Here is a 26,682-nt window from a genome sequence, read left to right as displayed (position 1 = left end):
ACCTTGGGATGTATGCTCTAGATCCTTATCAGTAAAAGTTGCTTGTTGCACCTTCCAGTAACTTCTGAGAGAGTCTCTTACTGCCTTTTTTTCCCCCATTACTCATTATCTAACTTTGTTCTGGAATCCCAACGTGGCCAGTGTTGGGACCCCCCAAAAAGAATCTTAATCTCCCACTGAAAGCCTAAGGTGGGAGTTCTTTCCCAATGTTCTCTCTCTCTAATTACAGACCTTAGAAGTTTTCTTAGAAGTTTTCTGGCTGCATTTTAAATCTTTAACCACCAACATGAAACATTTTACAAACACGCAGAGAAGCAGCTCGATGAGACAAAGTGCACATGAATCTAATTTTCTTATTGGCTTTTTAGGCTTAGTTTGTTTTAAGATAAACCAATTTAGAATTAGAATTAGACTGGTCAAAATTCAGCACATGCCAATTTACTCTGAGTTACCCTTTAGTTCCATATCCTTCTATTACAATACAATTTACTGGTCAAAATTCAGAGTTATTACATGCCAATTTACTCTGACTGCTCCTAGTCAATTATAGAGGATATCCTTCCAAGGGACCTGTCTAGATATCTTTCCCCAGAGTCACTTGGAGAAAAAAGAAAATGGCCTACAACCTAAAAATGGGAGGTCTGATAGATAAGGAGCAAGGATTTTTGCGATAAGACTTACCCACCCTTCAGAGCTGGAATTTTAGGAAAAAGTCCTATGGGCACCCAGACCCCAGCACTGTTGGGATAAAAAAGTGTACCTCAAGAATCCAAGTTCAAATCTGATGTTGTGGCACCATTATTGTGAACCCAGAGTTCCATGAACTCCACAAACCTCAATTTGAAACAGTCTGCTATAAGAGACAAACAAAATTGGGGTACGTGTCCACAATTTAATTTCACTCAAGGTGGCTTGACATGCATTGCATGGGAGTTCAGTCCAAAACTGGGTACCCCTAAGGGGGCAAATTCAGAACTGGCTTGGTTTGGGATTTTGGGGTATAGCCTTATATGCCCTTTGAAGAGTAGGTGTTCCCAAGTGGTGCCAATCAACCGTGATTGGTCGACATACTAGGAGGTAGGTCATACTAAATTGAGGTCTTGAGTAGGTGCTTTAGATCATAGTCCATAGGGGCCAATATCACCCACCATCAAAGGAAATACCACCCCAAGTCTTGGAAGTCTGTCTCTACCCAAACCTGAGTAGGATACAATCAATTTAGGCCTGGGTTGGATTTTGACCAAAATAAGAAGATTCAGTGCAATCTTATTATCAGAAATGTCCTTCTGAAGAACTTTGGTCAGAAGGCTGACAGGGGGCAGGGTGGAGCTCTGAGTCTCCAGTACATAGATTACCAAGACAAATAATTTTTAATAATCTGTTGATTTATTTATTTATTTTGAGGCTGGGTCTCCCTATCTTGGCTAGGCTAGAAGTACAGCAGCCTGACCCCACTATGAACCAGCCCAGAAACTTTGACCTGCTCCATTTCCAAAACCCTGCTGGTTTTCTCCTCCTTTGGCATCTTGGTGGCTCCATGCTCCTGTGGGGGACGATGTGGAAGGGGGTGCCCTCACCATATTGGTATGGACTGGACTTAATGTAGACATTTGATTGGCTTTAGCCATAATGAGCTTAAGCTCAACACTCTTGAGCTCAAGTGATGAAATAACCTTAGTTGCAGGGATTATAGGCAAAGGTAACCATGCCAAGCCTCTACTGAAAATTTTAAGGAATGAACAGTAGTTTTTTTTTTTTATCAGTATCATATTTGTTGTTGATTTTTTAAAACTGTTGTTCGGTTAAACTGTTATTTTAACTGTTAAAAAAATCACTATTATATTTGTGGGGGCAGCTAGGTAGGCACAGTGGATAGAATGCTGGGCCAGGACTTCATGAGTTCAAATATGGCCTCAGACTCTTTTTAGCTGTGTGTCCCTGGGCAAGTTACTTAACCCTATTTGCCTCAGTTCCTTATCTGTCAAATGAGCTGGAGAAGGAAATGGTAAACCACTCTAGTATCTTTGCCAAGAAAATCCCAATGGGGTCATGAAGAATTGGACACAACTGAAAAACAACTGAGCAATAACATTATATTTGTTCTCCTACATCTTTTCTTCAAGCTCATATTCAGTTAAAAGAAGATATTTGTTTGCTTGCATTTTGGCATTTTCACTAATTTATTCCGGAGATCATATGCCCTACAACCCCCCAAAAGAGCTGGAAGTTAGAATAACCTGCTTTTTACCTGCTGCTAAAGGGTTACAGAATGATAGCAGAGGTCTTTAATGTGAGCCATCTTTTGTTTAGAAGAGGAGGGTTAGCTACACAGAAATGGCCCTGTTAGCCCTCCAGTATTTATCATCAATATCAAATTAATGAACACTGAACATTTTACTGATCACTGTATGGGATCCTATTTTTAGATACCTGGATGCCTGGTGACCAGTTCATTCATGACTTATCTCCTTCAGCTGAGTAGCTTGGTGTGGAATGAAGTATGGGGGGGTAGGGTGGAGTGGAGAAGGCAGGAGTCAGAGTTCAAGAAAAACAGAGTTTCTTCGATCTTTTTTCATCTAACACACTGACGACTCATCTCCTACCACAGATACACATTCAAGAACAGCAACGAGATTGGACAGAGTTTGTCCATGAGGACTTGTTTAACCTTACTACAAGCAGTCAGGAGCCTGAGGTCTGCCTACATCTGCAGCAGGGTACCAACTATACCGTGACCATTAGGATTACCTTTCCTAGGCTCTCTGTGCCTGTAACTGTCAGGATCCAAACAGCTGGTAGGTGGTACAAAAGCTGTGTTAATGTATGACCCTTAAATCATAGACTACTCCCTTCTATGAAACTAGGGGTAATGTAGGGAAGCTCCTATAGTGTCTGGGGTGGGATGTTTTTTGACTCATCAGATGGTAGATGACCCAGCTCCAGAGCACATTGGGAAGCAGGAGACTGTACTGGGATGTAGGAGGGTAGATGAGAAATGAGGATGGAGGTGAGATCGAGGTGAAATGGATAAAATTCATCAACCCATGGACTTTTGGAAGCTCGCTAACAATACAGCATAGGATAGGATCCCACCTATACTGGTAAACCATTTATGCTCTCCCTTCTCATCCCTGAAGGAACTCCTCTGGCTTCCTTCAAGTCCCAGCTAAAATTCTATCTTTCATAGGATGTTTTTCCCAACTCTTTTTAATTCTAGTGCTTTCCCTCTATTGATTTTCTCCAATTTAATCTGTATATATCTTGTTTGTATATAATTGTTTGCATGTTTTCTCCCTCATTTGACTGTGAGTTGCTTGAAAGCAGAATGTGTCTTTTTGCCTTTCTTTGTGTCCCTAGTGCCTGGTACATAGTAGGCACTTAATACATGTTTATTGGCTGACTGATTGACTTGTAAAGTGAATTATTTGTTGTTGTTCAGAAGTCGATATTGGAAGTTCTAGCTAAAAAAAAAAATACTTCAGCATTAGCTTTTGGTGCCTTGACATGCTTAAAGAGCCTGATAGTTATGAGTCCTGAATGAACAATGGTGGTATGATATTGTTGGAAAAACAGGGTTCTAGGTTTATAGACAAAATTTATAGACAAAACATAACATTTATTAGAAGCACGTTGTAGAATGTGGGTAAAGGTAGTATGCAAAATGAATAAGATTTGTGGGCTAGAGACCTTTCTACAAAATGCTATAACATTAATCACTAATGATGATGATAATTAGCATTTATACATCACCTACTAAGTGCTACATAATGCACTAGCTGCTTTACAAATGTTATCTCATTTGATCTTCACAACAAGCCTGGGAGGTAGATGCTATTATTATCACCATTTTATTGTTGTTGTTCTCTGCCAAGAAAACCCTCAATGGGTTCACAAAGGGGTTTTCTTGGTAAAGATACTGGAGTGACTTGCCTAGGGTCACACAGCTAGTGAGTGTGCGAGGCTAGATTTAAACTCAAGGAAGAGGAGTCTTCCTGGCTCCAGGCCTGATACTCTATCTACTGCTCCACTTAGTTGCCCATTTTACAGCTGAGGAAACTGAGGCAGGCAGACAGGTTAAGTGGCTTTCCCAAAGTCCCACAGCCAATGAATGTCTGAGGTAGGATTTGAGCTCAGGTCATCCTGACTCAAATACTGACAGAAAAAGAACCTTGCCAAATGGATAACGAAGGATGAACAACAATCTGTGAGTAGTAGTAGCTGTCCCACTGGGGACCCAACTGGCCAGTTCCATTTGGGCAATGATGCTATTTCTTTCTTTCCTTCCTTCCTTCCTTCCTCCCTTCCTTCCTCCCTTCCTCGTCTTCTCCTCTACTCCTACTCCTGCTCTTCTATCTCTGTCCACATGTGGAGTCACTTTGTTATACATGGGTGCTCTGCCCAAAGGAATAAAAATTTTGGTCTCTTATACTATGCAAGATATCTTGAAATTTGGGGGCTAGATTTTTTTTCTTCTCTACTTATTTATTCTATTGTTGTTTTTTTAACTGGGCAATTTGTCTTATATAGTTTTCATTTATGATTTTTTAAAATATAGCTCTAGAAAATCAGGCTTTGATAAAGCCCTTTGGGATTCAACTGGAGCTACTTGATTATGCCTTTAAATTCAAATCACTCTGGCTCTCATTGATTGGCCAACAATAGGTCCTAGCCCAAGCTTACTTGCTTATTGTTTGGTTTTGATGTTTCAGAGTGAGTGTAAATAGCAATTGTTTCGGTTTTGGCCAGAAACCCTGAGGGAAGGTCTTCCCCTCCCAGACTGATTCTTTTGAGAAGGCAAACTAGACCATCTTTTGCCTCAATTCTTGCCTAGCCTTTAGTTACTGACTGAGTGTTGCTGAAGACAAAATGAGACCTGGGAAAGGCCTTGGCTTAAAAAGGCCATGATCTCTCACTGCATCTAGGACCATCACCAGTAGTCTTAGACTCCCAATAACTGTGGAGAAGAAAATGAGGCTGATGACTTTGCACAGCTCTGACTCACTTAAAACCAGTTCACTTGTAAGTTAAGATAACGCTCTCCTGATACCATTGGTCCTCTTCCAGAATGAATGATGAACTATGGAGTCAAGAGATTCTGAGTTTAAAGTCTTCCTCTGATAAACCCTAATTTTGTAAACTTGGGCAAGACAACTCTTGAAGACTAAAAATTATCAGCATGACTCTGATCTGAATGAGTGGGATTAGTGTATATGTTTGTATGCGTGCATTTATGTGTGTGTTTCCAGACAAGAGTTGAACCCAGTCCTAATTCCACCCCTGCCTCACAATCAATTAACTAAAAAAAAAAAATCCTAACTACCTTGATGTCTCCTTTGTCTGTCTTTGATTACAAACCCAATTGCCGCTCTTTAGGTCGATATAACAGATATTCAGTGTTCTCACCAAGTTATTTTTCTGTTAAATGACCACTTAACTGATATAGATGGGTGTTCCTTCTAAATTATATTCAATTAGGATTGACTAGCTTTGCCTGTAGGCCCTCTTGTTACTCACAGAAACTGTTCATTTCTTTTAAAAAGTTTCTTGTAAAAAGGTCATTTCTTTTTCCCAACCATAGTCAAGATTGTTTCCTTTAGCTCACAAATTAGAGCACATTTCTAAATTGACCTGTAAAAGGGTCAAGTACCTTTTTTTCTTCATGCTTTCTATTAGAACCATATATTCTTCCCAGCCTCATGTGAAACTCACCCTTTATATACCAGATATAAAGCTAAACAAAAACTAGTTTTGTTACATAGTACTTTATTGATATTCGGGTACTCAGATGAATCTATGATTCTCATCAATTTATGTGGTCCTTCCAATGATACCAATTACATCCCATCTTTGCCTGCCCTTCCAGGTGACTATTGTCTCCTATAGACAGTCCCCCCAACTTACTGGGAGCCATTCATCTGTTTCTCCTGACATTATCAGGATACAAGTGGAGCATCTTGGCTGTGCTGTTTTTCTGCACTCATTTTTTTTAATGCATGCATATTACCGATGACATCATTAACTCTGTTTCTTCTTTGAAAGTCCCTGTTTGTTATATTGCTGCTTGCCCATTCTCACCATGAGCACCTCACATATTGATGTCATTATTTTTTTTTTGAAAGTAGGCATATGTTTGTATTAGATCTAATTCGATTCAGCAAACATTTATTGTACATTTACTGTGTGCCAAGCCCTGAGCTGGAACACTGGGGATACAAAGATAAGAATGAATAGTGTCTGCCCTCAAGTAGCTTATATTCTATTATTTTATGTATATAATAATGAGGTATACAGGGGTATGTTGGATCCAGCTTTTTTGGGCTCTTAAGAGCTAATTATTAAGTTTTCATTGTGAGCATTTCACACCTTGGAAATTGGCCAAAGATGCAGAACAGGGCCTGATTTTTTTTTTTTTGTTGTTGTTGATTATCTAGACCAGTAATGTCAAATTCATATAGAAATGGATGTCCATAATGATCCCTGAAGGCTTCATATTGAGTTAGAAAATTACACATTAATATTATTCATGCTTTATTGTATCTTTATTTTGTTAAATATTTCCCAATTTCTATTTCAACTGCCCTCGGGAGTGTTGCGGGCAGTGTATCTGATACCTCCAGTCTAGGTTTAAGAAAATGATAGGGGCAGCTAGGTGGTGTGGTGTATGGAACAGCAGCTCTGGAGTTAGGAGGACCTGAGTTCAAATCCAGCCTCAGATACTTACCTCAAGGAAAAAAAATGGATGGAGGAAATGTTAATAATGTAGATTAAATTTGTAAGTGTGTTGTGTGTATACAATTTTTTTTAAATGGAGAGCCAGTTGTTAAACATATACCATCATATCCCTGGAGGTATATCATAATGGAGTTCTGCTGAATTGAATATAACAACATATAATGGACTCTAATTTTATAAAAATTGTTCAGTATGCTGTAAAAAGAAAATCCCTGGATGTGGAATCCAGAGACCTGACGTTCTAGTTGAGTATCTGTCATTAAGTATATTTATGGCCTTGGGTAAGTTACTTCCATTCTTTAGATTTCATTTTTCAAGCTAAAGGGTTGGATTATGATTCATAAAGTCTCTTTGAGCTCTGAACATGTATAGTTTTATGGCTCCACAAGGATCTTCTGTGTCTAGTGTAGTTTCCATTCAGTCAATCAACAAAAAGTCATTAAATGTCTCCTGTGTGCCAGGCACATATCTTATAGATGGCTCAAGGAAATCAGGTTTATCTAATAACCAAGCTTTTCATCAGCTTGGTATGTTGAGTAGTCTGTGAAAGAGCTGTGTTGTCTTGGAGAGGCTGTGTGGTTCAGTGGGTAGGATTCTGGATCAGGGGTCAGAGGACTTGTATACAAATCTTGGCTCCTACGTTAATTATTTAAGTGACCTTGGTTAAGTCACTTCTCTGAGATTCATCTTCCTCATCTATAAAATAAGGGGGTTGGACTAGATGGTGACTGAAATCTTTTCTAGCATTAAATCTTTAATCTTAGAATTAGTCTTTCCTTCTGCTCCTTGACAATACACTGTGGATTGCCATAATTTTTCTGCGTCCAAAAAAGGGCAAGACCTTTTGAATCATGAAATACCAATGTTAAATGATGATATAGGGGAAAGAATGACTAAATCTTTCCCTTAGAGCAGTGGTGTCAAACTCAAATAGAAAGAGAGGATAGTGGCACTAAACTGTCCATATGGATCCCTGCAGGCTGTATATTAACTTGGAAAACCACACATGTTTATTTATTTCTTTTTTTAAAATTAATATATCAACACATTAAAATCAGATAGGAACTACATTTCAGTCTCGTTTGGGACACACTCGGGGAAAGACGTTGGCTGCATTAGGCCACCAACCATGTGTTTGATGCCTTTGCCTGAGAGTCATTTTTTTTGGGGGGGGGGTAGTAGTAGCAGGAGTGAAAATGAGCAAAAAACAATTTTTTTCTGTTATATCTTTTAAACAATATATCAAATCACAGTGAGTAATTGGGCTTTCAATCCCTGGAGGTGTCATTGCTTAAATGCAGATTTATTCAGGGGTTAAATAGAATTCTCTAGGAAGTCTTCACATGCTTAGAGTAGACAAACACCCCCGCTCCTCAACTCACACAAGCATGTGAAGAATACCGCCAGTGAAATGGGCAGATGAGAACAATTTGTTTCGGTGGCCGTGAAGGCAGCTGAAGCAGCCACTGTGGAGCACTTAGAGCCTGGTCAGACATCAGAGATGCCAAGGTCATCTATTGCATCCTGGGCCATCAACAGTTGTCCTGACTTTTGTCTTGCCACAGGACTTCAATGACTCTGGAAGAGAGAGTGAGGCTGACAACTTTGTGCAACTCTGCCTCACTTAAATCCGATTCAGGCAGGCTGTGATACCATTGGTCCTCTTAGAAAACAAAGGACAAACAACAACAGCAAGGATTCTATAGGATTACAGAGACCAGACCATACCCATCTTCAGAAGCTTAGTAGTAGGATCTAGTCCTTGAATTAAAGTCTTCCAAGCAGGTGGCGTTGGGCAGCCAGGTGGCAGAGTAGATAGAATGCCAGTCCTGGAGTCAGGAAGACTCATCTTTCTGAGTTCAAATCTGGCCTCAGACACTAACTGTGTGACCTTAGGCAAGTTACTTAATCCTGTTTGCCTTAGTTTTCTCCTCTGTAAAATGAGCTAGACAAGGAAATGGCAAACCACACCAATATCTTTGCCAAGAAAACCTCAAATGGGGTCACAAAGAGTCAGACACAACTGAAAAGACTGAACAACAACAAAAACCTTCCTCCTCCCTCCCTTCCTTCTTTTCATTTCAGAGGATCATAGATTTACAGCTGGAATAGTCAATAAACATATTTAAAGCATCTTGAGGGAGCACAGTTGTAGGGAATGGGGGGATTTGAACTGAGTTAATCAATCAGATCACCTCTACCCCCCATAAAGGAACTGAAAGCTTCTGTGACCTGATATATTTATCAGGTGAGAACACATCTCTATTGAATCAATTACTCAATCTTTAGATTAAATGTGAAAAAGTCCTTGGTCAATTTAGATATCTTTGAAAGTCATTGAATAAACTGGAGTGACATTACACAGGTAGAGTATTTGAATTGGTTGAGAAAACTTGGTCATGCCCTTTGGATTGGTTATCTGTAAAATAATGAACCAGTTCAGAACCCAGGGATTTAATCATCTTTCAGTTTAGTGGTAGAAGCCATTCCAACCCTGCCCCTGAGAAGGAATAACTTGGGAATGGGGAGGAAGAGAGTGACTTGGCCAAAGCTTTGTCCTTGGTCTCTTTTGATCAGAGGAGAACCTTGTAAAATTTGGAGGATTAGAGTGTTTGGAGATTTTTATTTACTTCTTACCAGTATCCTTGAGACAGCATTTCTGGTGGCAGTGACTGTATTGGGAGTTTGGAACAGACTGGCCAGGATGCAAAAAGCAGATTCAAGATTCTCTGATGAGCCCAGCAGAAAATCTACCCATACTTAAGGAGAACTTTGTTTGTACTTCACAAAGGGGAGGAAAGGACTTGGAACACCCAGAATCTGGTTATCTCTTTGCCACCTGTGCTCTCTAAGCACTTTCTCCAAGACTCTGAATGTTCCAGGGAGAGATTCTGTCAGTCTTTTGGGGCAATGTTTTGTCTCAACTACTATCACCATAGCAAATAGCTTTGCCTTGTAAAAATCTAATTAATTCTGCCTCACAAATTGTTATCAACTGGTACTCTTTGAGGATAGTGGGGCTTCATGAGCTTTACTACAAGAAACCATCCCCAACTCGTTATGACTGCTCCCAGGATAATAGTTTAGGATCCTAAGCTTAGAGATTGAAAAGCCTTAAAGGTCATCTACTCCAATCCCCTTATTTTACAGATGAGGAAACTGAGGCCTAGAGAAGGAAACTTATCTCAAGTCACATAGGTAAAAAGTAGAGGACACAGGATTTAAAAAAACAGCAACAGGTTGTGTCAGTCCAGATCCAGTATTCTTTCCAATGCAATCTACCTAAATAATTTCATTTGTTTCTATGTCCCTTTCTGAATTCTCTTTTCCTTACATGATTTCCCCCCCCTGGAATTTATTGCTGTTATTATAATTGTTTCTATAGTTGTAGTCTGTGCATGTGGTTATATTGGTCTTACTCTCTTCACTCTGTATCACCTCATGTAAGTCTTTTGTTTGGGGGCAGGTATTACTCATGTAACCCATCTACCTTCCTAGGTAGACTCTAGGCTCATATGGACTTATCTTCATCCTAGGAGCTTGACCTCAAATGGTAAGATTCTTTCCTTTTGGCCTGCTGTCCCTACTTGGATCAATCCAGGAAAGTCTTCAAGATAAAACCTAGATATAGCCATGTCTAGGGTGTTTTAAAGGTGGGTGGCAGTATCCCCAAATCCTGCACAGATACTCAATATACAATATAATTATGGGCTATAGAACAACCTTTATTTCACCCTAACGAAAATACATAAAACCCGAAGTGTGCCAGCCGCGCCGTGCACTCTCCTCCTATAAGGAGCAGGCTGCCGGAGTTATACTTACCAGTCTTCGGAGCCTCCCCGGATAAACACACAGAGACGAGCCGACCAGGAGGTGCCAACACCTGAGCTTTATTCAGAGGCCATCACAGCAAGGCCAAGCAGGAAGGCCAGAGCAAGAGAGCAGGAGCAAGGAGAGAGAGCGATTTCCGACCACTACCATTCCTTAAGTACCTTCCTAGCCCCTCCTCCTCAGCCCGCCTACTAGTCATTGATTGTAGGATCAGATACCAGAAGGGGATGTCTGAGTTTAGCGCACCAAGGGAGAGGAAGTGACGCAGGAGGCTAGGACCGGATACAGGAAGGAGGCGTCTGGGATTAGTGCATAGACAAAGGGAGAGTATGTGACCTAGGAAGTCAGGCCCAGATACCGGGAGGAGGCTTCTGGGGTCAGTGCTACACAAAGGGAAAGTACGTGACCCAGGAAGTCAGGAAGGAGACATCTGGGGTTAACGTTGCACCTAGGGAAGAGGACTAGACAAAGGAACTTGTTCTCTGCCGTCCCACTCCCACGTGGCACAGCCCCCTGCCTCAGGAGCACGTGCTTTGGCTACTTCCTTGTATTCTGTTCCTTCCCAGCTTATTACAGCTCCACATAGCACTGCCCACTGCCTCAGGAGTGTGAGCTCCGGTTACTTCTCCGTATCCAGTTCCCATCCCAGTTCACCATAACTCCGCCTAGCACAGCCCCTGCCTCGGGAGTGTGAGCTCCGGTTACTTCCTAATATCTTGTTCCTATCCCATCTTGCCACAAGCCACACTTGGCAGTAGGCAACATCAGACAGTCCCTCACACCGAAGGACTCATAACAGCCCATGAACATACATGAAAATAGAGAAGCATAAAATGTTCATATAGCTCATCAGCTCCCCTCCTTCAAAAGAGAACTGAATTTGGGATTGCTAATAGGATAACCTTTTGTTATTTTTGCCAGTGGAACTGCTAGTATAACCCTATAGTTAGACTCCCAATGAAAGTAAAACATTCTTTGGAGCTTAATAACAAGCACATTCCGATTTCATTGGAACTGCACTATCCAAGTAACTTACTAGCTCTGCTCTCCAGGTAGGATGCAATACAAGAACCATGCAAACTGTCTTATTCCTTATTGAAGGACCACGATGCATTAATAAATTTTATCTCTCCAGTATAGAATTTGGGTCCACGGTTCTAATTCTTAAACCAAAGAACTTTTGAACTTGGAGTTATCCATGAGACCACTATCAAAGTTGGTGCTTCCCAGGCAATCTCTCCTCCCTCCTCAAAGGCTAGATTCTGAAATAAAAATGCCTAGGGAATTCATTCCTCCCTCCACCTTCCCCCCCACCCCCTCCAGGAGGTTGAAGTTCAGAAGAGTATCTTTGAACTCAAGCTTCATGCAAGCACATGTCTCCCACTGCTATGGGTTTCTGCTATAAGTTACTAGTGCTGATTCTGGTCAGGTAAAGTTTAGGGGAGGAGGAGGAATTCCCACTTTTTTTGCTTCACTTTGGAAGAACACGAAGAGAATAGCTGGAGAGAGTGCTCAATATCCAAGCTTCAGAGAGTTGGGCCAGCTTGCATTTATAGACAATGAGAAGAGCTGGCTACTCTTCAGTCAGCCAAGCACTGTATCCAATAAACTGTCTTCAGAATAATGGTCCACACCCTATAATCTCATCACTCTGATGGGTAAACTTATTTAATTTCTTCAGGGGTAACAATGGCCCGTATTCTATAATTTTATCAGGGTGTTTGGAGAGTTCTTTAGTTTCATGAGGAACTCCCATGATTCACCCTCTTTACACCCATATTTATAATTTCTTATGATATAATGATATTTCATTAGTATCATGTACCACAATTTGTTCAGCTATTTCCCAATTACTGGAAATTGCATTATTTCCAGGTTTTTACTATTATGAATAACACTACTAGGATTATTTTGGTACAGAGAGAGCTTCTCTACCCCCTCCCTTCCCTTAGCTTCTATAAGTTAGGTAGAAATTGGGTTTGATCATTAAGACAGGAACAAAAGGAATTTGTTCTCAAAATCTACCAAAATATCATGCTGCCTTGATATTTTTCCTTTGTTGGATTACATGGTAGTGATGTCTGTCTGGAAGTTAGTTTTGGGGTGCTAGGTTTTAGACTCTCTTCACAAACATATTTTAGGAAGGTCAGTGATAACAAAATGTTTGGGAAGCCATTAATTTGAAGAGACTGGAGTTCTGGAGACTGATAGCAGTGCAGGATTATGAGACAGGAAAGGAAAAAATGGAGAGGTTATAAAGAATTAAGGTTATGGGTGGGGACAACCAGAAGACTAAAACTTTTGAAACAAGAAGGATATGATAAATGAACTAACCAGAAAAGTAATATATGTATTCACCATGAAAATAAAGGAGAAAAGAAAATTCTCTGGAGAGAAGTGGAAGAAAGAATAAAAGACAAAAAATGTTATGGAGGGCTTTGGGTAGATATATGGATAATTAAAACACTTTTTCTTGATTACAGTAGATTTTAATTTTGCTTAGGGAATTTTAGGCAATGTTCCAATTTTGAAGGTGAAAAGAATATATTGTTTGAAATGAATGAGTTATAGAACAGGGAGCCAAGATGGTGGAGTAAAAGCAGTGACTTGCTTGAACTCTCCCCCAAACCCCTCCAAATACCTATAAAAAATGGCTCTAAACAAATTCTAAAGCAGCAGAACCCACAAAAAGACAGAGTGAAACAAATTTCCAGCCAAAGACAGCCTGGATGGTTGATTGGAAAGGTATATTGTGCGCTGGGCAGTGAGAAGAGCGCAGTTCAGCATGGGCGCGCAGGCCACAGTGAACCTGGAGCAGGCCTCAGAGGACTGAATCACAGGCAACTGTGGTGGTTTCCAGACTTCTCAACCCATAAATGCCAAAGACAACTTAGAAGGTCAGTGGAAAAAGTCTGTTTCTGCAGTGCTGAGAGAGAAGGATGGTGGAGTTCCAGCCCCATTTCCCAGAGTGCATCCCTGGGGCGGTGGCTGCCTCCTGAGCTTCCGGCCCACAGACTGAGGGGGAATCCACTGACTGATCAGAGGGGGATTGCAGGGATCTCTCTGCTGGTGCAGGATTCTCTTGCTTTTCCTGTGCTTGGATCTGGGTCACAGTTCTGGGTGGCGGTCCTGGGGCGAGAAGGAACGCTGGCGTGGTGGAGCTCGTAGTGGCTGTGGAGAGGAAATCCTCCTCAGAGTTCCAAGATAAAAAAGAGTGCTCATAGACCCCAGCACAGGCCAGGAAAGGAGTAAACACCTTGCCCTTGATCATAGCACCTTGGAAGAACTGAAAATTTACAGGTCCCTAGAAGTATCTCTGAAAACAGCTGCACAAAACCCCTGAAGCTTGGGACAGTACATTCTCCACACTGGAAACAGAATCCTACCTTAACAAAGAGTTTATAACTCAAGTAATTGGCTGGGATCATGAGCAAACTGCACAAAAAAAGTCAGACCATAGAATCTTTCTTTGATGACAAAGAAGATCAAAACATACAACCAGAAGAAGACAAGGAAGCCAAAACTCCTACATCCAAAGCCTCCAAGAAAAATATGAATTGGTCCCAGGCCATGGAAGAGCTCAAAAAGGATTTTGAGAAGCAAGTAAGAGAAGTAGAGGAAAAACTGAGAGTGATTCTAAAGGAGACCCAAAAAAATACTAAAGAAAATAACACCTTAAAAAATAGCCTAACCCAAATGGCAAAAGAGGTCCAAAAAGCCAATGAGGAGAAGAATGCCCTAAAAAGCAAAACTGGCCAAATGGAAAAGGAAGTCCAAAAGCTTACTGAAAAAAATACTTCCTTCAAAATTAGAATGGAGAAATTGGAAACTAGGGACAGTTTGAGAAATCAAGGCACTGTAACACTAATCCAAAGGAATGAAAAAATAGAAGAGAATGTGAAATATCTCATTGGAAAAACAACTGACCTGGAAAATAGATCCAGGAGAGAGCACTTAAAAATTATTGGACTATCTGAAAGCGATGACCAAAAAAAGAGCCTAGACATCATCTTTCAAGAAATTATCAAGGAAAACTGCCTGATATTTTAGAACCAGAGAGCAAAATAGAAATTGAAAGAATCCAACAATCACCTCCTGAAAGAGATCCCTGAAGGAAAACTCCTAGGAATGTTGTAGCCAAATTCCAGAATTCCCAGGTCAAGGAGAAGATATTGCAAGCAGCCAGAAGGAAACAATTCAAGTATTGTGGAAACACAATCAGGATAACAAGATTTAGCAGCTTCTACATTAAGGGTCTGGAGGGCATGGAGTATGATATTCCAGAGGGCAAAGGAGATAGGAGTACAACCTAGAATCACCTGCAAAACTGAGTATAATTCTTCGGTGGAAAAATTGTCATTCAATGAAATAGGGGACTTTCAAGCATTCCTGTGGAAAAGACCAGAGCTGAATAGAAAATTTGACCTTCAAATACAAGACTCAAGTGAAACATGGAAGAGGTAAACAGGAAAGAGAAATCATAAGAGACTTATTAAGGTTGAACTGTTTACATTCCTGTAGGGAAAGATGATATTTGTAACTCATAAGTCCTTTGTCAGTATTAGGGTAGTAGGAGGGAAAAAATTATATGTATGTATAGATAGATAAATAGATAGAGGGCAGAGGGTGAGTTGAAGATGAAAGGGTGATATCTGAAAAATAAAATTAAGTGGTGAGACAGGATTATACTGGGAGAAGGAGAAAGGGAGAAGTAGGAGAAGGTAAAATATCTCACATGAAACAGACAAGAAAAGGCTTTTACAGTGGAGTGGAAATGGGGGAAGGTGAGAGGGAATGAGTGAATCTTATTCTCATGGGATTTGGCTTAAGGAGGGAATAACATACACAATGGGGTATGGAAATCTATCTTACCCTACAGGAAAATAAGGGGGGAAGGGGACAAGAGAGCAGAGGGTTGATAGAGGGGAGGGCAGATTGGGGGAGGGGATAATCAAAAGCAAACACTTCTGAGGAGGGACAGGGTCAAAAGACAGAATAGACTAAATGGGGAGTAGGATAGGATGAAGGGAAATATACTTAGTTTTTCACAACAGGGCTACTATGGAAGTGTTTTGCATGACTCCACATCTATAACCTGTATCGAGATGCTTGCTTTTTCAATGAGGGTGGGTGGGGAGGGAGGGAGGACGGGAGAAAATTTGTAACCCAAAGTTTTAAAAACACAAAGAATTAATTAAAAAAAAAATCAACCTAGCAATAAATCAAGGCCTGATGTGTAGCCAAGATCTCTGAGGTCTAAATGCTCACACTGAAAATTTAACAATTTGGCCATAGGCTGGCTCCTATATCCTTCTGGGTGTAGCCCTCTTCCACACCCCATTAACAGTCTTCCATAGCGCAGAGACAGAAGAGACAGTTGAAGTTAACACAGGGGGGTGCCTTGGGTCCACTGTACTTATGATGGAGGAAAAATAAAGCTAAAGGCTATGATAACAACAACAACAAAAAGAAATGAATGAGTTATAATGGGACAGATAAAGGTGATCCTTGAGTATAGGTTCTAAAATATTTTATCATTTCACTAAACCCCTGTTCAAAATGTTAAAATTTTTAGGATTTGTTATTTTTTTTTTACATTATCCTTTTACTTTTCTATGTGATGGTTGCTTTTCAGCTAAGCAACTGTCTTGCACCACATGTTAGTGACATTTAAAATTCTGTAGACAAGTCTGTATCTAGAATGACTTGTCATTATTCTCTCTCTCTCTCTCTCTCTTCCTCTACTTATAAGAATAAATGGTGGGAATAGAATGGAAAGATCAAAATCCTATCTTGGCCTTTCATAAACACACAGGGTGTTGGGTACAATATTGTTTTTTGTCTATGGCTGAAATCTAAATGTTTTCTACCTGGGGAAGGAATGTTCTTTTGTTATAAAATTTGCTTCGTTGTTAGCATTAGCTATGTGACTGCTGGGCTCTGCAGAACTTTTTTTTATGGCAGCCTTGCTCTGATTCATCACTCAGGCACCATGTTCTGCCTACTCAAAGAAAAGAAATGGAGCATTCAAAGGGAGTACAAGACTAGTAGGAGGCATAAAATGACTTTTTCCATGCTGTGTCTGAAATCAGGTCTGTCTTCTTCTTGATTTATTTCCATGGTGCATAGCTGAGTGGTTCCTGAGTCATGCTCTGCCTGGGAAAGGAACCTCTGTTCATCGTCCCTTTAATAATAATAATTCACATTTGATATTGCATCTTAAGCTTTGTGAATCACTTTACATACATTCTCAACTGACCTTCACAACAACCCCGAAGGGCAGGTGTTGTAACTATTATTAACTTTTTATTTTATGGATTAGAAAACTGAGGACTTGCCTAGGCTCAGGGGTAGGGAACCTGTGGCCTCAAAGCCACATATGGCCCGGGTCCTCAAGTTCGGTTCTTTGACGGAATCCAAACTTCACTGAACAAATCCCCTTAATAAAAGGATTTGTTCTGTAAAACTTGGACTTGGTCAAAAGGCCACACCCAAGGACCTAGAAGGCCACATGTGACCTTGAGGTGGCAGGTTCCCCACCCCTGCCCTAAACCCTCCTTCCCCATTACTGTAGAGGGCAACATAATCTTCCCAGTCCCTCAGGCTTGAAACCTAGAAGTTATCCCAGACTCCTCACTATGAGGGTGGTACCCTCTCCATATTCAAGCTGTTGTCAAGACCTGTCATTTCACCTTTGCAACATTTCCTGAATACACCCCGTTCTCTGAAACTACCTTCGCTCTAGGATAGGCCCTCAGCCCTTTACACCTGGACTGCTGCAATAGTCTGCTGCTGGGTCTGGCTGCATCAAGTCTCTCCTTACTCTAATTCATCCTCCATTCAGCTACTGAAGTGATTTTCCTAAAGTGCAGGTCTGATCATGTCACTCAATAGACTCTAGTAGTTTCCTGTTGCTTCTAGGATCAAATACAAAATGCTCTGTTTGGCATTCAAAACCCTTTATAATCTAGTCCCCTCCTACTTTTCCAGTCTTTTTTATATTTTATGCTCTGATCCAATAACACTGACCTTCTGGCTGTTCCACAAACAAGTCACAAGAGATGGAATCTCTTGGCTCTGGGGTGTCCCACGTCTGGAACATTCTCCATTCTAGGGTCTCCCTGGCTTTCTTTAAATTCCAACTGAAATCTCACCTGCTACAGTAAGCCTTCTCCAACCCCTCTTAATTCCAGTGCCTTCTCTGGGTCAATTATCTCCTATTTATTTTGTATGTAGTTTGTACATATTTGTTTGCATGTTGTTTCCTCCATTAGATTGTAAGCTCTTTCAGGGCAGGGACTGTCATTTGCCTCTTTTTGTATTCCCAGCATTTAGCATGGTGCCTAGCACAATGTGGGTGTTTAATAAATGTTTATTGATTAATTTATTGAAGTGTCAGGCAGGATTCAAACTCAGGTCTTCTTGACTCCAAGTTCAGTGCTCTATCTACTACTTTACCCAACTATCTGGCATGATTTCTGTCATTCCACAGAGTTGAAACTATTCCATTCTGAGGGTCTAGTAAATGCACTTTTGACCACGGGTTACTTGTTTTCATCTTGGTCATAATGCAGACAATTTTTTCCCCTCCTATATGCCATTCTATCCAGAGTTCAACTAAGTAAGAGGAAAACCCTACAGTGTAGGGGAAATGGGATCAACAGGTTATGATGATTAAGGCCAGTCATCAGAGTCCAAGAATAGAATTCCTCAGGGAAAATGAGGCATGTCTCCACTTTGATACATGAGAAAGCAAACCAGAGTCCATGCCAAGTCAAGCCCAAGGTATTGGGAATGCCAATTCAATGGAAGCAGAGAAAGGCACAAAGTCTGCAGCAGCAGTATAAATTTGGAGTTATGCATCAAAGCTGGAAGGTGGAGACAGTGCTTCTGTGCCCCGTTCTTGTCACTGCCCTGGAGTGGCCATGGGTTTGAATAATACTTAACCCTGATAATTTGTGCAAAAGTGATGATTTTTAAAAATATTCTCTTTTCACTATGCAGATGATGATGGATCCTTTGATGTTTCAGTATTTAATGAAACCTGTTTGAAATGGAAGAGGAGTCCTAGAGATGCTGCAAAAGAGCAAATGTACCAGGTAAGATGGTCTTCTTTTGAATGAACTGAAAAACAAGCCATTCATTCATTCATTCATTCATTCAATCAACAAATTGTTACTAGATGCCTATGGTAGGTCATGTAGCTAGATAATGAGGGAGATACAAAAATAAATAAGATACAATCCCTATCCTTAAGGTGAAAATCTTGAAACTGAGGAACTTAAAATATTTACACTATCACATATGCCTATTAAAAGCTAATAATACCTTTGGAGCTCAGAGACAGTGTGGTATCATGCATAAACTTGGATTGAGAAAGACCTGTCTTTAATTCCTGTCTTTGACTACATGACCCTGGACAATAACTTCTTTTGTCTTAGGCAATTTCCTAGGACTTATCCACTAAGACTTAAGAGTTCCTTATTCCCTTGGAGATAGGAGTTCTGTGCAAGGAAATCAGATCCTTCCTGTATTTCAGTAACACTGAGCCTACATTCTTTATTTTGGGTTTTTGAATATTAATGTGAATGATCATAACTCATTTTCCTGTAAAATAATCATCTGAACTTGGAATTTAAGTAACTTCTTGAAGGACTACATGCTCACATAAAAGTGTACCTTTTAAAAAAAAAGCAGAAATTTCATATAGAGAAATGATGAGGCAAAAACCGGAAATAATTTCATTTGAAAAAGGGGGTCCTTATATTTTTGCATATAGGAGGAACTAGCCAGAATATAAATGGTGTCAAAGAGTGCATATTTAGAGTTTTGTTGGGGATGGTGAAAAAAGAATCTCATCAGTCCCCATTGTCTTGATGCTCCTCTAGCCCCAGCTAAGCTATGGTGAGAGGGAAAGAGAAGTTTGTTCTACCCTTCCTGTTCTTTTTCGATCTCTTAAACTCAATCGATCATCCAACCAACAAGCATTTATTTCAGCACCTATCATGTCTTCCCTTGTCACTTTGCTAGGTGCTGGGGATAAAAATATCAAGAATTACATAATCCCTATTCTTAAAGGGCTTACATTTGAAAGGAGAGACAAGTAACATATACACATACATAATTAGCATATGTATAATATGCATATACAGAATAAATGTAAAGAGAATGAATACAAATAAACACAAGATAGAAAGTGAGGGTACTTGCAATTAGAGGAGCAGTAAGGGCTTCATATAGAAAATGGTGCTTAATCTGTGTTTTGAAGGAAAAGAAGGATTGTTTGAGGCAGAAGTGAGGAGGGAGTGCATTCCAGCTATGGGGAGCATCCAGTTCGAAAGTATGGAGATGGGGGCAGCTAGGTGGTGCAGTGGATAGAGCTCTGGCCTTGGAATTAGGAGGACCTGAGTTCAAATCCAGTCTCAGACACATAATACTTACTAGCTGTGTGACCTTGGACAAGTCACTTAACCCCATTGCCTAGCCAAAAAAAGAAAAAAAAAGGTATGGAGCTGGTAGAATGCTAAGTGTGAGGAACAGAGAGGCTGGTTTCATCGGCCTCTCTGTTGGGTAGAAGGAGGGGTAGAGACTACTATCTCATGAAGCTGGAAAGATAGGTTTGTGAAGTCCTTAAAAACTCTAGAGGCAATAGGGACCCATTAGAGTTTATTGAATTGGATAATTGTATGATTAGATCTATGCTTAAGGAAAATTACTCCCAAAGCAGTGTGTAGGATGCACTGAAGAGAGACCTGAGACAGGGAGATCAGTTAGGAGGCTGTTGCAATCATCTAGGTGAGAGGTAGTGAGCAACTGAATTAAGATGATGGCTTTGTGAGTAGAGAACAAAAGGATGAATGAGAAAGATGTCAAGATAGAAAAATCAATATTTGGCAAATGATAGGATATATGGAATAAGAGAGGGGAGAGTTGAGGATAATACATGTGGAAGAAAATGGTGCCTTTGGCAGAAAGAGATGTCTGGAAGAAGGGTGGATTTTAGAGAGATAGATAAAGAATTATATTATGATCATGTTGAATTTGAAATGTTTCTGGCACATCCAGTTTGAAATGTTCCATTGGTGAGAGGAATGAAACTCAGGAGAGAGCCGGGTTCTGAATGTATACATCTGGGTGTCAGCTGCACAAGGATGATAATCGAAACTCATAGGAACTGCTAAAGTTACTGAGAGAGAATACACAGAGAGAAATAAGAAGCCCCAGCTGTTAGGGGGCATTGCAGAGATGATGATTTAGCAAAGGCAATTGAGAAGGAGTGGTCATACGGCTAGGATAAGAACCAGGATAGGGTAGTGTCACAAAAACCCAGATAGTATGTTGGAAAAGAAAATGATCAATAGTATTAAATGTAGCAGAGAGGTGAAGAAGTGGAGGAAAGACCATCAGAGTTGGCAATTAAGAGATCACTGGGAACTTTAGAGAGAGTAGTTTCATTTGAATGATGAGGTCAAAAGTCAGATTGCAGGTAGCTAGGTGGCGCAGTGGACAGAGCACTGGCCCTGAAGTCAGGAGGACCTGAGTTCAAATCCGCTCTCAGACCAAACACTTGCCACTTACTAGCTGTGTGACCCTGGGCAAGTCACTTAACCCCAATTGCCTAAAAACTGAAGAAAAAAAGTCAGATTGCAAAGAGCTCAGAAGTGAGAGAAGTTGAGGCAATGTATTCATACAGCTTTTCTAGAAGATTGGTTTAAAAAAAGGGAGAAGAGATATTTGGATGAAAATTTGAGGGCATAGGAGAGTCTAATGAAGGATTTTTTTTTTTAAGATAGAGGAGACTTGAGCATTTTTGAAGGCAGTAGGGACAGAACCTTAAATAGATGATGAGAAAGAGAGAGGATGATTAAAAAGACAGTCTGATGGAGAAGAAAGGAGGGGATGGGATCAAGGATGGACAGGCAGAAGGAAGAAAATAAGTGTTTCTTAACTATTTGCTATGTGCCAGGCACTGGACTAAGCACTTTACAAAGTTATCTCATTTAATCCTCAAAACAGTTCTGGGAGGGAGGTTGTAAGTAAGGTGAATTTTAGTGTGTGTAAAGTGGATTTTTTGTTATTCTTTCTTAGAGTTTTCTTCCCAGGATCCATAGCCATAACAATCTCTACTTCCAAGGTTTTAGATATGAGTTCTTATGATCATGGTTTAAAACAGTTTTTACCATGCTTGCCCAGTAGATATAGGGATGAAGTGATGTAAAATTGTGAGGCTATTGCTGGCAGTGTGCCTTCTTTGTTGCCTTATAAAGCAAGTGGGCACTGGTCAGTGACTGGGGACCCCGATGGGGTGAACGTGCAGGCTGAATGCTGTGCATGCCTTGATTGGCCCCCATCAAGGTTTGGGAGGGGAAATCTATGTGTTTGCCTCAAATGGCACCCATTGAGGCTTGAGGGGATTTAGGGGAGAGCACAAGTTGTGCTGGTCTTGACTGACCCCATCTAGACGAGGGGTAGTTGCCCCTGCGAGAAGGGTCGTTAGGGAATGCTGTAGGAGTTGGTGCTGCCATTATTGGTGGACTCCCTTTGAGAAGAACAGACTAGAATAAAGTAAGCTTATTTAACCCTTTATTATGACCCCATTCCTGTCTTCCTGTCTGACCGGATCAAAAGCGAACCTATTAGCGAGAGAGGTACTAGAAGCCCTCCTGTGTCTCCTTCCTAAGAAATGGTGTAGTCGATGTGTTCACTTGTTCAACAGAGGTGCTATTATTATCTCTATTTTTCAGTTGAGGAAATTGAGGCAGAAGATGTTAAGTGACTTGCCTAGGACTATATAGCTAGTGAGTATTTGTAGCTGGACTTGAACTCAGGTCTTCCTGACTCCAGGCCTTACTTCAGTGAGGCCCCAGTTGAAATTGGATAAAATGAATTTATTTTATACCTAGTCAGTACAATTAGGACTTCCTCTAGCACTGTTCAGCAGCATGTGAGTATGGATAGAAGAGGAAGATGGTGGCAACCATCTAATCCAGGTATGAGATTTGACAAGGGATGAACGTTGAAAGTACAAGGGGTTGGGAAAGGGAATTCAAGGGTACATAACAGTGTAGAATTGAATTGGTTACCTATAGTGTTGGAATTAGGAATGGAGAAAAGTGAAGACAGAGCAGTGATTAAGGTCTGAGGAACTGGAAGTCACAATGAGGGTAAGTTTAGGAAGTAAGTTTAGGAAGGTTGATAGAAGAGATGGGAGGTTATGGCTGGGTAGGGGAAAGTCAGAATTTTTGATTAAGGAATTAGAACACTTGTAGGCAGTCCTTGTGAGATCCATTCCCATATATATGGTTGAAATAATATAAGAAGTAAGACATGACAATTAAGGAGAATGAGAAATTGGGAGATTTGAGAGAGCAGTAACCTAAATATTGAAGTCCCCTAGATTAAAGGCAAGAGTTGAGGAGGTGAGGAAGATGTTGAATCAGGTGTACAACTCCTTGACAAAGGAGGGAGAATGACCTGAGGATACACTACAGCTGCCATGATTTGAATGGAGTAGAATACAATGCAATTCAAAACAGCTGACATACCTATCCACTAAAAATCATTAATTAGCTGCTGGGGTCTTTGCTCAGTGTTGTGTATTTGTCCATATAACCTGCCTAGCAATTGGTAATTGGTGGTAAGCAGAATATTGTTGTGCTGGCAGGGTGTAACCCAGTCTTTGAAAACAGAAGTTGGACTGAAAGGCTTAAGTCAATATTAGTTTAAGCTCAATATCAATTCAATGTTAAGCCAATGAGGTCTTAGTTTGCATGACTAAAGACATAGTATAAAAAAACCCAAAAAAACAAAGGAGGCAGCAGACTGGAGAGACTATCTCTATGGTGTCTACTTCTGAAATTCATGTATTTGGAAGAACATTGACAAACTGGAGTGAGTGCAGCAAAGGACAATTTCTTGTGAAGGGCCTGGATACTGTGGGACTGAAGGGCCTTGAGGAAGATGAGCCTGTTGAAGCAGATTTAGGAAGGACATCGGGTCATAGCATTAGAGCTGGAAAGGACCTCAAAGGCCATCTGGTCCATGATTGCTGTCTTCCACTGTTAGAAGAGCTGTCATAGAAGATGGATTAGGTTTGCTCCATGTGACTCCAGAGGCAAAAATTAGGGCCAGGGTGCTGAAGTCGCTGAAGCATTTTTACAATCAATATGAAGAATGACTTCTTAACAATTTGGTTAGGATTTGTGATTTAATTAATGTAGGGAATTCTTGGCCTGGAAACTCCCTCCATTGATACAGATTAGCAAATTATCCCACAATTTAGTTTTAGAAGGTTGTCTGAGGCATTGAGACTTTAAGAGACTTGCTCATTGTCATGTGGCTGATATAGAACTGTCCCAAAGTGAAATGGATAATAGCTTGCCTTTATACTGTGTTTTAAGGTTTGCAAAACACTTACTAATATTATTTCATTTGATCCTCATAACATCCCAGTGCTATTATTATAACCCATCTTTATGAATGAGGAAACTGAGGCAGAGAGAAGTTAACCAGCTTTTCCAATGTCACACAGCTAGGAAATGTCTGAGCTGGCTTTGAACTCTGGTCTTTAAAACTCTGTTTTAAAGTATGTGTGTATGTGTATGTGTGTGTCATAGACTCCTTTGGCAGTCTGAAGTCTATAGATCCATTCGCAGAATAATATTTTCTAATAAATAAAATAAAATACATAGGATTACAAAGGGAACCAATTATATTGTAATACAGCTATCAAAATATATTTTTTAAAGTTCATGGAGCCCAGGTTAAGAAACCCTGCTGTAGGGGGCAGCTAGGTGGCAAAGTGGATAGAGCACTGGCCCTGGATTCAGGAGGATCTGAGCTTAAATCCGGCCTCAGGCACATAACACTTACTAGCTGTATGACCCTGGGCAAGTCAATTAACCCCATTGCCTAACAAAAAAAAAAAAAAAAAAAAAAAAAAAAGAAAAAGAAACCCTGCTGTGGGAGATTATAAGGTGGGGGCAAGTGGACCCAGGAGAAGGACCTTCAGACACAATAAAGATAACTTGTAGGCAGTGTCTTTCCTTTGGGTGGAGTATCTGCAAGTATAGCCTCGATTTTCTTTTCTTTGGGATGACTTTAAGTGTGTTAGGCATGGCTCTTCCTATATTTGGGAGAAGTGTTGGGATAGATGAAGTGATTTTTAAAAGTTCTTTATCACCTTAAATTTGTTATTATATTCAAATCTTAGAGTAGTTTCATTAAGAAAAACTCAGCTATAATGATGAGCACTTTTTGTTGGATGTCCACTAGAGGGCAAGACTACCACATGTTAAAAATCATATTGTTATCAATCTTTTGATTAGGTCCTCCTTTGATGCAACGGATCCCTGTAGCCTTGTTGGTACAAATATAGTATAATGCCTCTAATTATCTCAGTATTTGTCAGTAGGATATCAACTTGTTGGGGACAAAGTTGTTTTATTATTTTGTATCCTCAGTGTCCAGAGGTAGCTAGGTGGTGCAATGCATAGATAGATCATTGCACCTGGAGTCAGGAAGACCTGAATTCACGTCTGCCCTAAGTCACTTAACCTCTCTGCCTCAGTTTTCTCTGTGTAAAATGAGAATAAAAACAGCACTTCCCTCACAGGGTTGTTGTGAAGGTCAAATGAGATACCCACAGTGTCTGGCATATAGTAGGTTCTTAATAAATGCTTGTTTCCTTCCTTCCTAGCATAGTGCCTAGCATATAGAAAGTATTTTATAGTAAGCATGGTGTTATTGAATTGCATTGAATTATCATGACATTTTCTACATATTCTCAAAACAGAAATAATTTTCATTCAAAAAATGGATGTCTCATTGACAGGATCCAGGATTAAACAAAACACCAAAAATTAAGGTATTAAATCTCAAAAAAATTGGGAATCATAAAGACTTTTCGATGTTGTTGTTGTTTTTGTGCTAGTCCCAGAAATGTTTTCCCTAAAGAGGAGAAGATGAGTTATTAAGATGAAGAGGAAAGAGAAAGGCTAAAGTATCTCAAATGAATAACATATATAAAGCATTTTGTCATATAAATCATTATCTACCCCAGGGGCCAGAACATGATACAATAGAAGGGGAGTGAAGTTGATGTCAGGATATGAATTCAGATTCTGACTTTACACTTGTATTTATCATACCATACACTTGTATGGTGTGATCTTGTAAGCAGCAAAAAGTCTTAACAAAAATTCCATGAAGCCATTGTTTGAACCAGGAAGAACTTTTATTAATGACCTGGCCAGATCAGGTGTCCCACCTGTGGACACACAAGTGGGACAGATACACAGCTTTTTATTCCCTATTCCTGATTTGAATTTCCCTCCTCTGTTTTCCCATTGGCTGGGTGCTATAGAGGTTACAGCTTATCTGAAGTGCCTAATTTCCCCACGTGAGTCTGTGCCCCTAATTACTCTCCCACTCCCCACAACTCAGAGACCCATATTTACTTTTGCCCTTATATGGGTGTGGAAACACCCCTTTTGATGTTAATCTATACCGAACTGGTTTTTGGCCAATTTATTCACTCACCAATAGTGTTTTCTTATTCTAATTTATGGCTTCCTTTGTTCAACTTCTACCTAACCCTTAGATTGCATTTCTTAGGTTTCAGGTGACTTTTGTGGAAATAAAAACTAGCTATTTCTTACAATCTTAGTCAAGACACTTTTCCTGTCTGGGTTTCAGTCTCCTCAATTACAAAATAAGTGGATTAATTTGATGACCTGCAAGGTTTCTTCTAATTCTATATCTTTGATACTATGAAACTGACCAAAAGGCATAATGGAAATTGACTAAATGTCTTTCCCTTCTCTCTGGTCTACATTTTTGTGAAAATGTGTTTTGGAGGATATCTCCTTGTGAATTTGTGACAAGGAAATCCTTGGGGTTTTCTTTATTTTTTTTATGAAAAGTTTTTTTAATCACAAACTTAATTCTAGTTTTAACAATAAGAAACAAAGTGAATAAAATGCCAAATAAAGCCATAAATCTAAGCTATATTTTAATAAAATAAAAATATATAATTTAACAAAGCAATAGCAATATTTTATTTGCTTTATTTTCCCTTCTGACAATTTTTGTGTAGAGTTTTGCTGCCATTATTATCTA

General features: G+C 40.0%; 1 protein-coding gene across 1 annotated transcript in view; it reads left to right on the top strand.

The window, feature by feature from the left end:
• Window positions 1–26,682, top strand: part of SUSD1 (sushi domain containing 1) — a 327,082-nt gene that overhangs the window by 140,724 nt on the left and 159,676 nt on the right. The window contains exons 9-10 of the mRNA XM_027839015.1: window positions 2,609–2,795; window positions 18,568–18,662. Coding sequence (XP_027694816.1) covers window positions 2,609–2,795; window positions 18,568–18,662 — 282 coding nt within the window. The remainder of the gene's footprint in view (window positions 1–2,608; window positions 2,796–18,567; window positions 18,663–26,682) is intronic.

The sequence above is a fragment of the Vombatus ursinus genome, unplaced genomic scaffold (genome assembly GCF_900497805.2).
Source record: "Vombatus ursinus unplaced genomic scaffold, bare-nosed wombat genome assembly UNPS02014832.1, whole genome shotgun sequence".
Taxonomy (NCBI): domain Eukaryota; kingdom Metazoa; phylum Chordata; class Mammalia; order Diprotodontia; family Vombatidae; genus Vombatus; species Vombatus ursinus.
Note: the sequence above shows the minus strand (reverse complement) of the source record. Positions and strands in the feature narration are given on the sequence as shown.